The following is a 13315-nucleotide window of genomic DNA, read 5'->3' as shown; positions in this document are numbered from 1 at the left end:
GTTCATTTCCTTGTAGATGTATGACATGTGTTCCAACATCACATTAAATGGTTGAAATTCATTTATAAGTCATATCAACCTTTTAAATGACGTGACTTGTAAATGGACCTCAACCTTTTAATGTAATGTTGGGACATATTTCCCATGTCTATTTTCTTTGTCATAAATGGATAGGATAATGGTCCATTCATTTGGTCGTTGGCGAGGCGGCTAGAGCCTCAGTACCACCTCAAACTTTCGATCTCCACAGCATTCATTGGGTTGCTGAAAAGATTTTCTTCCCAGTGAATATCGTTTCAACTATAACTTTGCATGGTTGTTCCCACTAATTTGGTTGTTGCCGGATCTGTCTGCTAGTGCTTTGAAAGTCCTAAATCACTGCTAATTTTGTGGATCTCTACTCAAGTATTGCATAGTATCGTGCAGCCTACGGTCCATTGAAACTTGTGGTCAAGATAAAATTTCGACCACATGTTACAAGAAAGCAAAAAAACTCACTTATGCGAAATAAGGCGAAAGGGGTGGTCGAGATTTCGTCTCTTCCACAAGTTTTGATCAAGACCGTAGACTCGCATGGTGCAGCCCTGAATCAATTCCAAAACATTCTATGGGTGAGTTTTGCAGACCCAAGTCTCTCCCAACATCTCTTGTCTAGAATTTTAATTAACAAATGGGTCAAATCTCACAAGTTTATTTGCATTCTTTATGTCTGTGACTTATGTTTCAGATTCCACTTAGCAGATCTAAATCTTTAATATCTAGCATTTTGTTTAACACAAAATAAGTTGATGTCCCTTGGTTATAGGTTTTTCCAGAGTAAGATTTCTAAACACTATTCTGTTCTTTTCCCGATAAATGGCTCCATTCAAAGCTACGATTTGTTTAGGTCAAGTGAAGTTTTGACTGTTGAATTCATTGGTTTAGATTGCAACTTAAATCTGTAAAGCATGTAAAATCCTTTAGGTTCAGCATTATGATTTAGTTATAGTGCATGTGAGTTTCTAGATATTAGCTGAAGGTGGTCAATGGAGCTTGGCAGGAGATGGAATAGTTAATGGAGCTTGGTAGAGCTTTAATGGATGTTCAGTCGTTGATCACTCACTCTCTTCGTACATATGACAAATTAGAAAAAAGGAAAAAGAAGAAGAAAGAGCACGCCACAGATTTTACTACTGTAGATATCCAGAGATAGTTGAGATGTGAGATCAGATATGATAAAGAAAGAGGATTCAAAATTGATTGATATTAAACTCTTAATCTGAATTGAAAGATGAAGACTACCAGTTTCTCATTGAGAGAAAAACAAAGGTCAAAACAAAATAATCGGTCAACACTATTCTAAGTGTTGCGGTGTGATGGTTAGATCGAAGAAGAATCCTTATTACCAAAGCAAGCGCGGTTATCAGGATTTTTGGCTGGCTTTACTTGCTCCTCCTGTTGTTATTTTCCCTTACCGTGCATTAGAGGCTCCTTCTTCCCTTTTCTGCGTTTTCTCTTTTTTAATTTATACTATCATGGGAGTTGGTGGCTCTGATGAAGACGATAGGGAATTCTCTGTGTTCTGAAACTGAAAGCCATGTCTTGTCGTTCTCCTTAGTAATCCCAACTCTACCGCACACCACATGGCATGACTCGCACACGTTGGGGCAGTAGGCAATTCTATATACAGGATTATCGTCGCTTATCCTCTCGATTCTGAACCAATTCCTCACTGTTGACTCCCCCGGGTGCCCAGGTTTCCCCCTCAGTGTCACATACCTTTCCCTCGAAGTCCTTGAAGAGGACAACCACCGCCTACTTGCAGCTTGTCCCCTCCTCTCTTCCACCTGCCACACTCTATTCTCAATCCCAGAGAAACGGATGTTCATGTCCATCGATTCCTCAATTACTGTCGTTGTTTCTCTTTCTGTAGATGGCAATTCCAATTCTGGATGTTGTGGGGATACTGGAGAGAAGATCACTGGGGTACCCATGTTCCTATCATAAGAGCTTTGCTGCACTGTAGGAGTATGGGTGGTTTGGCTTTGACCGGTGGAGCTTTCTCTCCTACCTACTGAGACACCTCCGCCAACACCTCCCCTGATAGCAGATACAATGTAGTATGACACCCCTGCTTGGAGGTCATTGCCATCAGTGTCTTGCACCACAGATTGATGGTCGAGTTGTTCGTGCTGATGAGAGAAGGCAGCCATGGCTTGAACTGAGGCCAAAATCAAGAACCCAAAAAGGAGGAGAGTTTTGTTCCACATGATGGATGATCGATCTTAGATGGTTGGTTGTATAGGGTATGAAACCAGTGTTGCTTAGAGAAGAAATTGTTTTATGTGGAATTTGAATGAGCTATGAGAAGTGATCGAGATGGAAAGGAAGGTTATCGTTAGGCCAATTTATAAGGGGCTGAGCATATCGCTTTTGATATAATTGCTCCCACTTGAATGGATCTGAGTGACACCTGCTGAAGATTGCTTGATTAATGCGTGTTTGAACGAATTGATTTTCGTATATAAACTTAGTACCACAAAAATTACATTTTTAATATTTAATCATGATGATTGATTGGCCACGTTTCAATATTGACTTCCGGACTCAAAAAGTTGACAATGTTGTTGACTTTTTAAAAGAATGACATATTTATTATTTGTTAAAAAAAATAAAAAAAATTCACGCATACTACCAAAACTTGATTTTTATATAAGGTCTGTTACAAACCATGTACATCTCTCTAGCAAAGGTAAAGAAAATACAATGCTTCCCCTGTCCATTCCGTAGTTATAAATCGCTTAAAAAAGTTAATGAAATTCATAAAGATATCCATGTCTCCTGTCTTTCGAAACATATAAAGACATTTTAAGCATGGATTATGACACTCATTGAAACTTGGAAGCGATCGGTATGGTTTGGTGGCCCTCTTTCATGGCGAATGGAGCAAAGTAATTTCTTATCTTTGGCTGATTGGATTTCTTCTTGAAAACATTTCGATATTCTAAGTAGCTATGAAGCCAAGAAAATGCAAAGTTTGTGCTCATTCATGGCATAGAGTTTATGGAATGCAAAGAATGATAGGGTGCATCGGAAGACAATATGGACTTCATAAGAAATTATCGAGAAGGCCTTGGTAGCTCATCAAGAATTTTGGCGCATAGATACCTATGTTTAACTAGATGGTGACTTGCACCAAGGGAACTTACAAGATGAGGAAGATCAACATTGGATCCCCTCAACCCCACCCTTCTTCAAGGTGAACGTGGATGCCTTGCTGAAGAAAAAAGAAAAGAAAGGAGATGTTGGAGTTATAGTTTGAGACTACTCAGGTAAACCTATGCTTACTGCCTCCATCCCTTTGTAACCTAGTCTTACTGCCTCCATCCCTTTGTGCCCAACTAGGTTATAGAAGGTGAAGCATATGCCTTTAAAGCTGGATTATTATATGCAATTGGTGCAGGCTTTGAGCACCTACAGATGGAAACAGACAACCAACGGTTTATCAACATCATCAATGTAAAAGCCCAAGCAAACTGCGAGGTTCAACCCATTGTTGATGACATTCAATAATTAACTTCAAAGTTGCTGAGCTTTATTCCTTCTTATATTCCTAGAAATTCCAATGTTATTGCAGATTTTCTAGCAAGGAAAACTCTCTTGTTTGATGAACCAACGGAATGGCTGTGTTCCTTGAGTGGTTATTAGAGCTTTGCTTGTCCACATTTTCTCAATGAAGTGCTTTCTTACACCAAAAAAAAAAAAAAAGGAAAAAAATCTACAAAGGGATCTCTACAAAGAATATGCTCAAAAAATTGGCCACTAAGAATCATCATTGAATAAGGTCTGTTAAGACCAAATTCAAGGGTTCTTGTTGGGGGGAGGGGGGTGTTGTAACTAGTTGGTAAGTTTTCCTTAACATAAAAAACGTAGAAAATCACAATTTATGTGGAACTAATCAAATCAAAATAAGTTAAGGTTGTGTTTGTTTGCAAAGGTGGAGTGGAAAAAATAGGGTGAGGGAGAAGGAATGGAAAAGAAGGATTATGTGAAAAGTGTTAAATGTAAGTCCTTGTTTTCCACATTTTTCCACAAATCCTATATATTTTGTGGGATTTTGAAAAGGCATGGGGTGAGAAAGTTAGCATGCCACCTCAGTAAAGGAAGTTTGTTAACTTTTTTATTTGTGGTGGCGATGGTGTTGGTGGTGAGTCGCCGTCACCAAAGGTGAAGAGGGAGAAGGTAGAAACGAGTTAGGGTTGGAGTGATTAAGAGATGGAATAATCTTCACCATAAATTTAGAAAAAAACACATGTCCACCATCTAACGACTAACTGGAGGGAACAGGACCCTGTCAGAATAGGATCGGATAAAAATCCATTCCCACTAGCCCGACGAACCCCACAATCGTATATACCGGATTCTATCAGGTTTGAATGATCTTGGTCCCTTCTTTAAATTTCTTATCCACTTACAATTTGTTGTATTACAGGTTTGATTTAAAAAAAAAAAGAATAATTATAAATTAATTTTTGCATCAAATATTCGCATTGGTTCAATATGCCTTTAGTGTTTAGAAGACATGTGTATATGTACCTCTTCTTCAATGAGTATGTTGATTGAAAATTGAAATAGACATGTTGATTAAAAAATATACAATAATTCAAGGGCCTTTCCATTCATGGGACATATTGTTTCAAATAAGCACATTATTTCAAATTGACACATTGGTTCATTTGTGTCTTTCCATCTCTTATAAATATGATAATAACTCGATAAGAGACTTGTGGGAAGTAGAGTGGGTTTTGTAGTTGATATTTCTCTTTTCTTCAAAATTCTGATTTTTAATTAGTTTCCTTCAGTTAAAGTCTAAAAATCAATTATTTTCTTTAGTTTCTAAGTGTGGTGAGTTCTATCAAGTTCAATTGAGTCTAGTTTGTTGGAATGCTACTCAAATTGGTTTAAAGAGTTGTATCTTTGGAGGTGAAGTTCATCAATTTGCTAAGTACTATAGGCAAGAACTAATCGTCTTAACGAGATTCGATTTGTTCTACATGTACTTCTTTTCATTTATTTTGTAAGTTAATTAATTTGCATTCATTTATTTCAATTTTGAGTTTTTAATTTCCTTCTCTTATTCCAATTCAAGTTTTCTTTTCTTCCTTCGCTATTCATCATTCCTAGCTCTAATGAAGACAAAAGAAAACTCTCTATTTTCTGAAACTGAAAGCCATCTCTCACCACTCTCCGTAGTGATCCCAATCCTTCCACAGAAAAGATGGCAAGACCCACGCATACTAGGGCAAAATGCAATTCTATATATCGGGCTACCCTTGCTTATCCTCTCGAATTTGAACCAGTTCCTCAAAGTTGACTCCCCGGGTGCCCTGGCTTCCCCCTTAGTGTCACATACCTTACACACTTGATGTCCTTGATGATGGCAACCACCACCAACTTACGGCTTGCCCCCTCCTCTCTTCCACACTCTATTCTCAATATCAGAGAAACAAATGGTCGTATCCATCGACTCTTGAATTACTGTCATTGTTTCTCTTTCTGTAAATGGCAATTCCAATTATGGGCATTGTATGGATGCTGGAGAGAAGATCACTGGCTCAGACGTCCCTCCTGAACAAAGGTGGAGAGACAAACTAGTAAGCCGAGCCGATTAAAGGAAATTTCCTATTCGTTATGAAGCAATGCAACTCGGCAAGACAACCTGCAAATCTCTGTCTCCACAACCCCATGGAAAAAATAACAATTGGCGATGCAATCCTCAAAACTTGGATGTCCTTGAGAAGATTCAGAACTCCCCAGTTTGGGTTGTAGGTTCCCAGAATTGTATATATGGCTACCTGAGAATCTGAGAAGACTTAAACCTTGTCAAAACCTCATTGTTTTGCTTGCCATAAGCCCCTTTTAATTGCATGCACCTTTGCTTGAAGTATGTTTAAGTGCTTCTTGCCTCTTGAACATTCGAAAACAATCTCTTCGTTTCAATTTCTGCCGATGGTACGTACCATAGCCTCCAAAATCTTCTATAACTGATCCATTGTAGTTAAATCTTTAGCTAGCCATTTTGTGGGGGCGTCCAATTCTGCACTGTTTCTCTTCGAAGTGAGCTCGACACTTTGATGTTTCATTTTTCGAAGAAATGATGGTGGGGAAGTCTATCGCCTGTTTCATATCATCTGTGAATCTCAACCTAACTGCTCGTGAGATGGTGCGGATAATCGTTGAGGGAGGCTGTTCTTTATGAGTGAAAATCCTTCTATTTTGTTCCTAATAGAGACTGTACCTGGTATTTTGTTCTCGCACACCATGTCCAAACGCAAACACATGAAATGAAATGACAGTCACATCGTTGAAAATTTTCCTTCTTTCCATCGACCCCCCCCCCCCGACCCCCAAAATAAATAAAAAATAAAAAATAAAAAATCTTATCCCTCTCCCACTCTTATTATTATTTTGATATATACGTATGATAAATTGCGAAGCTCTACATTTTCTTTGCGAATTAAAACACACAAGCACTAACATACATCCCCCACTTTATTTTGAATTTGATCTTCTCCTCTAGAGTGTATGTTCAAGATTAACATCCAATACCAATAGATGCAATTTCTAACTAATTTTGGAACGTCATCTTGGTGGAGAAGCCATTGTACAGGACATGCCAAATTTAACTCATTGGATCTACAAAGGCATCTTTGTGAGTTTCATTTTTGTTTTATGGAGACTAGTAAAATTCGTACATGTATTTGCACGTGTAGATATATGTGTAAAAGTAAAAAAAAGAAGGAAAAAATGTCTATTAAAGAAATATATAAATGTTAAATGCAGAAAAAAAGGATGAAAGGACATTAATTTACTAAATATCAATATTATACAACTTACCCTCAAATGCCTTTTTCTTTTAAACTTCACGGTCATTAGTTGATGTCTTTGGCAATAGATGTTTGGTTTTCTGTGGTGTCCATTTTTGACAAGGCTCCTTTTAGCGTATGACAATTTCTGGCTTTAAAACCTAAGAGATCCTTATATAGAAGGTTTTACTTACAAAGCTTTTTCCATTGAACAACAAATACAATATTCAAGCAAACAATCCATTCCTAATGATAACAATCCTATCATTTGTCAAAATTAGACTCATATTAAATTAAAAAGGCATAAAATTAATGAAGAATACCATCGATGAAACAAGAAATTTTAGTAACGATGAGTTAGAAAGAAAGGAAAAAGGGCAGAAGGAAAGAAAATATTCTAATTTCTTGTTTTGTTTTTCTTTACAACATGTGACCTGTATACTCCATTTTCTTGGAGAATTACAAATGATGTAAGAATCGAGGAAGACCCCACACAAATTGCACGAATAGAGATGCCTGCAAGGAAGGAAACTTTTTAGATTCTTTGGTCCTTCTAGATCTTCATTTCAAAGAGACAAAGTGAAAAATTGTGGCACGAGAAACATCTAGATGATTGATGAAAAAAGTATAATATAGAGATCCGATTAACTTCACCTATCAAACCATGTAAAGAAGACCAGCATACCATTCTACTTATTTGAAATAGCTCAAGAAGGAACACTGTCTAGGATAACTCCAAAAAGAAATTTAGAAACACCATTTGGGATAACTCCAAATGGAATTCAGGTTCATATTTTATTTATATTTTCAGGCTCAGAGTTGAATGGCTCAACGATAGGGACAACGTCGGAGACCATAAGTTCAAGAATCTAGGACAACCTACTATACGATGGCATCACCAAAGCACTTCTAGCGTGTTTTTTATTGACTCTAAAACTATGACAATAGAATTAACCACATTACAATTTAGGATCAAATTAAAAATGTCCTAGAAAATGATTCAGACTACCTCAATACCAATTAAACGCACATGTAGCCTATAATTGGTGTTATGAATATGCTCCTCACACGCATAACCAATTGATTTCAGCTTTTCAGGTAATGAGCCATATGGTTACGACAGCATAGAAAACAATGAGAATGCAATAGTCTTTCTCACACTTGGAAGATTATGTCTAGGTAACATAGGAAAAGATGTCATAAGATGATACGAATGCCTCTATATGATTCACCCTAAAAAAGAGGATATACGATAATTCATTAGATTCTAGTGATTTGTATGGGAGTTTGAGCAACTTGTAGAAAGAGAAAAGCCAAAATTGGTTGGAAGATTTAAATTACTTTTAGAAAGAGTAGCAGAGCTTTATCAAGTTTAAAGCGGATAATCACTTGGACACCTCACACCTTAATGCTTCCTACCATTAAATGCAACTTTCTAAAGTAAACATTTGCTCACCAACTTTAATTCAATAATGAGTAAAGAAATAAGAGAAGCTCTTAAGTTATATTTTAATGGAGACAATTGGCAAAACAAGATAGTAATGCAATTGGCATTCAACAACTTTGGCATTAGAAGCATATACTAAAGACGCATTGCAACAGTAATCCATAATACCAAACAGATATAGTACATCCAAGGCAATCAAGACATTGGAATTTCATTCCAATCAGAGATAAACCAAGATAAAGCAACATAAAGCTTCCCTGTAATGGACAACACTATAATTTGAGAAGGTTGTACTGGATTCCCACAAAGGACTAAAAAAGAAATTGATATCAATCTACCTCCCATGTTATCAACTGAGGTGTTAGACAAAGTCGCCGGTACACCATTTTCCTTGACCAGCCAACTATTCGGCATCATGAAAACTTATTCCCAAGCCTCCACCCTCACTCCTCGATCTCCAATTAAACGTCTGTTATGGGCATGCGTCCTTCGACATAAAAGCTTCCAAAACTCTATCCTCCTCTTCATCAATCCCCTCCTATATTTAAGCAAACAAACAGGAAAGCAAAAATGGACTGTAAAACCTAAACAGTAGCAACACAAGCACACACAGAGAAAGATTAATTTAAATTTTAAGTCTCATTTGCATAGCCATTGTAGAGGCAAAGTGTTTCAGCAAAACCTTAAAAGGCATCGATATCCTCTGCTTTGCCCCATCAAATGTAGCTTTTGGTGGACATCTAAAGGTTCTAGATACGAATAGAAAAATGCCATTAAAATAAACAGATAAAAAATTGTTGCAACTAAAGGATGAATCAAGATTATGCATTGTGAGGAGGAGAGTAGGCAATAGGCAACAAGTGATGAGGCAAGTTTCAACTCTTTAACCCTCGTTGTTGTTAACCTTAAAAAGTGGAGAGAGAAGGACGCTTGGTTCTTGGAACTAAAGGACCCCTCACTGGCAGAGGATAATTTTGTAAGATGAGAGAAGGGCACCTGGTTCTTGGATCTTAAGGACCCCTTCCTGGCGGTTGATAATAATTTTGTAATGAAGAATTCTAGGAGCAGATTTGGGAATTTTGTCATTCTAGTTAAGAGATAGATGTGTGGCTTAGGGGGGAGAGATTTTCTTAGTAAAAGTGCTCCTTAGGTCTTGGATTTAGTACTAGCACTCCTTAGGTCTTACAGGGAACATGAAGATGGCATTGCTCCTCTCTTTTCCCTTTTTCTTTTTCCCCCCCTTCTCCCCCCCTCTTTTTTTTTTTTTTGGGGTTGGTTGTGTGCCCCTAAAGTGTTGCATAGATGACAAAAGGGTTCTTCATTCTTTCTTTCTATGGCCACATAGGGAGACGGTAATCGGAGAAAACCCTACAACTGAAATCCCCATTCATTTTTGTGGTAAGGTTTGTGTTGCATAGATGATAATAGGGCTCCCCATTCTTTGGCAAATCTTGATGCTGCAACCGCATAGGAGAAGGTAGTCGGAGAAAACGCTGCAATTGAATCTCCATTCAATCTTGACATCAGGTTTGCTCTTTTAGCAATAAGGGTCCGGATAGCATGTTCGTTGCATTGGGTTTTTGGAGACCACAGTTGGGTTTCATATGGGCTTGTCTTGTGAATTTGCTTTATTGGAATGATACGGGGACGACGTTTGAGTTTTTGGAAAAAGGACGTTGCTTTGTGAAGGATATTTTGGTCCACTGAAATGATGTTTGGTTTTCGGGATAAGATTTAGTAGAACTTTCACAATCAAATAAGATTTATTACTAATTTCGGTTGGGATGCCGTCAGTTGGGTTTGATTAGGGCCCTTTCGTTGCCGTGTGCATGGGGGTTTTGTAGCATACAAGGTGTGGAAAGGGTACATGTATTTTTGGTGGTGCCTGCATGGGAGTTGGTAGCTCTTGGGTTTTGTGAACGAGTACATGTCTATATAAGGGGTATTTTGATCAACCAAAATATACATAACACAACTATTTCAAGTTTTCCTTTTATATAGCAGTATGATATGATATGATATGATATGATTTGTATATGTAGTGTGGATAAAATTCACATGTCAAATTTAAATTGTTACCAAGTGGATCTATTTCAAATAGAAATTGATCTTGGATGCGTTTTAATGTTCTATTGAAATCTTGATGAGACAAGTGGTTTGTTCATAAACATTCTTTTAGTAAATCTTCAATCATGAACAAAAGTATCTTTCTATTCTTTTCTTTTGTAATATGACTGAAAATACATTAAAATCACAACTATAACAAACAAACCATCGGTCAAAAGGGGAATTCTCTTCTATAGGAAACCATGATTCAAGAAAAAGTAACAATTGATGACATGAAAACCTTCTCAAACACGAAACTTGAACATCAAAGCCTAATTTTGGTTCCTCCAGTTGCCATCAGAGGCACCGCTACTCTCGAATAACGAGATCCACTGTCACCATAACCACCATGATAGCTACCATAGCTATACCCACCATCACCATTATGATTGTAACCATTGCCATCACGTCTACCTATAAAAGGTATATTGGTCTTTCTAAGTTACAATATATAGAATAGGATAATATTGTAATTTTAATTTTTAGTACAAAAATATTATTAGGATATATTTGTCTTTCCTATAATTCAATTTACCATTCTAATAGAAACAAAGACTGTTGCTATTTTAACCAACACTTTGGGGTGTCTTTGCCAACTTGGTACATTTTTGAGGTGTCTATAATTTTAACTTGCTATACATTTTGTGGTGTCTTTGAAAATTTTCCTTTATGTTTACCAATAAAAATTTTCTTTATATATAAGAAAAAGATAAAATTTGTATTAAAATAATCTAATATTGTACATAGTGTTATAAATAATATTGATTATGAATGTCTATAACCCCCACAGAAATGATACCAAAAGGTGATTTCTAATTGAAGATCTCAGTCCCCTTAGCATGCAATTTTGCGATCTATATATCATTATAAATAATATTGTTTATGAATGTCCATACCTCCCAAATAAATAATACCAAAATATGTAACTTTTAACTAAAGATCACAGGCCACCTCAACTTACAATATTGACAATTTATATTTCAATTCTATGCGCCTTCTATCATAGGCAGTAACCTATCATTCCATACCAAATCAATCTGAATACTTGCCTTTTATTGTGATCATATCGTATATTTTATTTTCTTGTAAACTTTGATATTTTCATGTTAACAAATATATATATATATATATATAATATATATATATATATATATATATATATGATATTATATATATTTATATATATTGGTCAATATCTATAGGTTATAATGTCGGGTAGATTTATAATTGAAGATCTACAGTCCCCTTAGCGTGCAATCTTGAGATCTTTTTTTTTTTTTTTTTATTTTTTTTTTTATTTTTTTTTTTTTTAAAACCCCCCCCGGGGGGGTTTTGGGGTGTTTTTTTTAAGAAGGGCCACATATCCCTTATAAATAATATTGTTTATGAATGTCCATACCTCTCAAATAAATAATACCAAAATATGTAACTTTTAACTAAAGATCACAGCCACCTCAATTTACAATATTGACAATCTATATTTCAATTCTATGCACCTTCTATTATAGACAGTAACCTATCATTCCATTCCAAATCAATCTGAATACTTGCCTTTTATTATGATCATATCGTATATTTATTTTCTTGTAAACTTTGATTTTTTTTCATGTCAAAGAATATATATTATAATATATTTACTTTTACTGTAAATAAAGAATGCACACAATGCAATGCAATTGAGATATTAATGTTGTCCTAATTTTCTTTCTTACCTTTACTACATTTCTACTCGTTATCTTTTAATTTTACAACACATAATAGTTTGATAATTAAAACCTCTTTTTGAAAAACAATAATTAATTATTTAGTACTTAACAATTCAGATCATACTATAATAATTTTCCAAAAATAATAAACAAGTTTTTTCCATTTAAAAAACAAATTAACACGGTTAGTTTTTCTATTGTCTGATAGACTCATTTTGAAACTCATTATTCAACATTGAATAGGTGGCTTAGATTTATTTACAACATTCAATGCATGGTTGAACACCCACACATTAAACCAGCAATATTCAACAAGTGTCATCCAGATCCACTCAAATAGGAGGAGTAATACCAAAACAGGTACCCATAGCTCCCTATAAATTGTCCTACACATAACCTTCCTTTCCATCTCACTTCTAATATCTCTTACAAATTCCAGCACTAGTTTCCCTCCTAGTATAACCATTTACAACCGATCATCCATCATGTGGAATAGGGCTCTCCTCCTTTTGGGGTTCTTGCTTTTGGCCATACCTGTTTTCTCTGATCACCACTTGCAGGTTGACCATCAATTTGCAGTGCAAGATACCGATGGCAATGATCTCCAAGCAGGGGTGCCATACTACATCGTGTCAGCTATCAGAGGAGGTGTTGGTGGAGGTGTCTCGGTGGGTAAGAGAGAGAGATCCACCGGTCAAAGCCAAACCACCCATACACCTACAGTGCAGCAAAGCTCGAATGATAGGAACATGGGTACCCCAGTGATCTTCTCTCCAGCATCCTCAGAACGCCCAGAATTGGAACTGCCATCTACAGAAAGAGAGACAACGACAACAGTTCAGGAATCGATGGATACAAACATTCGTTTCTCTGGAATTGAGAATAGAGTGTGGCAAGTGGAAGAGAGGAGGGCACAAGCCGCAAATTGGTGGGTGTTTTCATCGTCAAGGAGTTCGAGTGTAAGGTACGTGACTCTGAGGGGAAAGCCAGGGCACCCAGGAGAGTCGACGGTGAGGAATTGGTTTAGAATCGAGAGGATAAGCAAGGGAGCCCCTATATATAGAATCGCTTACTGCCCCAACGTGTGCGAATCCTGCCACATAGTATGCGGAAGAGTTGGAATCACTAAGGAGGGTGGTCAGAGATGGCTTTCGGTTTCAGAACAAAGAGAGTTCCCTTTCGTCTTCATTAGAGCTGGGAACGAAGAATAG

The 13315-nt window shown here is 36.6% G+C and overlaps 2 protein-coding genes across 2 annotated transcripts; one reads left to right on the top strand and one right to left on the bottom strand.

The window, feature by feature from the left end:
* Positions 1-1499: 1499 nt before the first annotated feature.
* On the bottom strand, positions 1500-2249 carry LOC149028395 (kunitz trypsin inhibitor 5-like). The gene has a single exon (XM_089152217.1). The coding sequence runs from the start codon at positions 2247-2249 to the stop codon at positions 1500-1502; it is 750 nt and encodes a 249-aa protein (XP_089008343.1).
* A 10340-nt stretch (positions 2250-12589) lies between these two features.
* LOC149028394 (21 kDa seed protein-like) lies at positions 12590-13315 on the top strand. Its single transcript, XM_089152096.1, has one exon. The coding sequence runs from the start codon at positions 12590-12592 to the stop codon at positions 13313-13315; it is 726 nt and encodes a 241-aa protein (XP_089008222.1).

The sequence above is a fragment of the Hakea prostrata genome, chromosome 1 (assembly GCF_041222555.1).
Source record: "Hakea prostrata isolate BN-2017 chromosome 1, UWA_Hpros_2, whole genome shotgun sequence".
NCBI lineage: Eukaryota > Viridiplantae > Streptophyta > Magnoliopsida > Proteales > Proteaceae > Hakea > Hakea prostrata.
This window is presented reverse-complemented; position numbering and strand designations above follow the sequence as displayed.

Bases quoted from the DNA above. Each gene is read 5' to 3' on its own strand.
- LOC149028395 (XM_089152217.1), bottom strand. From the start codon at position 2,249: ATGTGGAACAAAACTCTCCTCCTTTTTGGGTTCTTGATTTTGGCCTCA.
- LOC149028394 (XM_089152096.1), top strand. From the start codon at position 12,590: ATGTGGAATAGGGCTCTCCTCCTTTTGGGGTTCTTGCTTTTGGCCATA.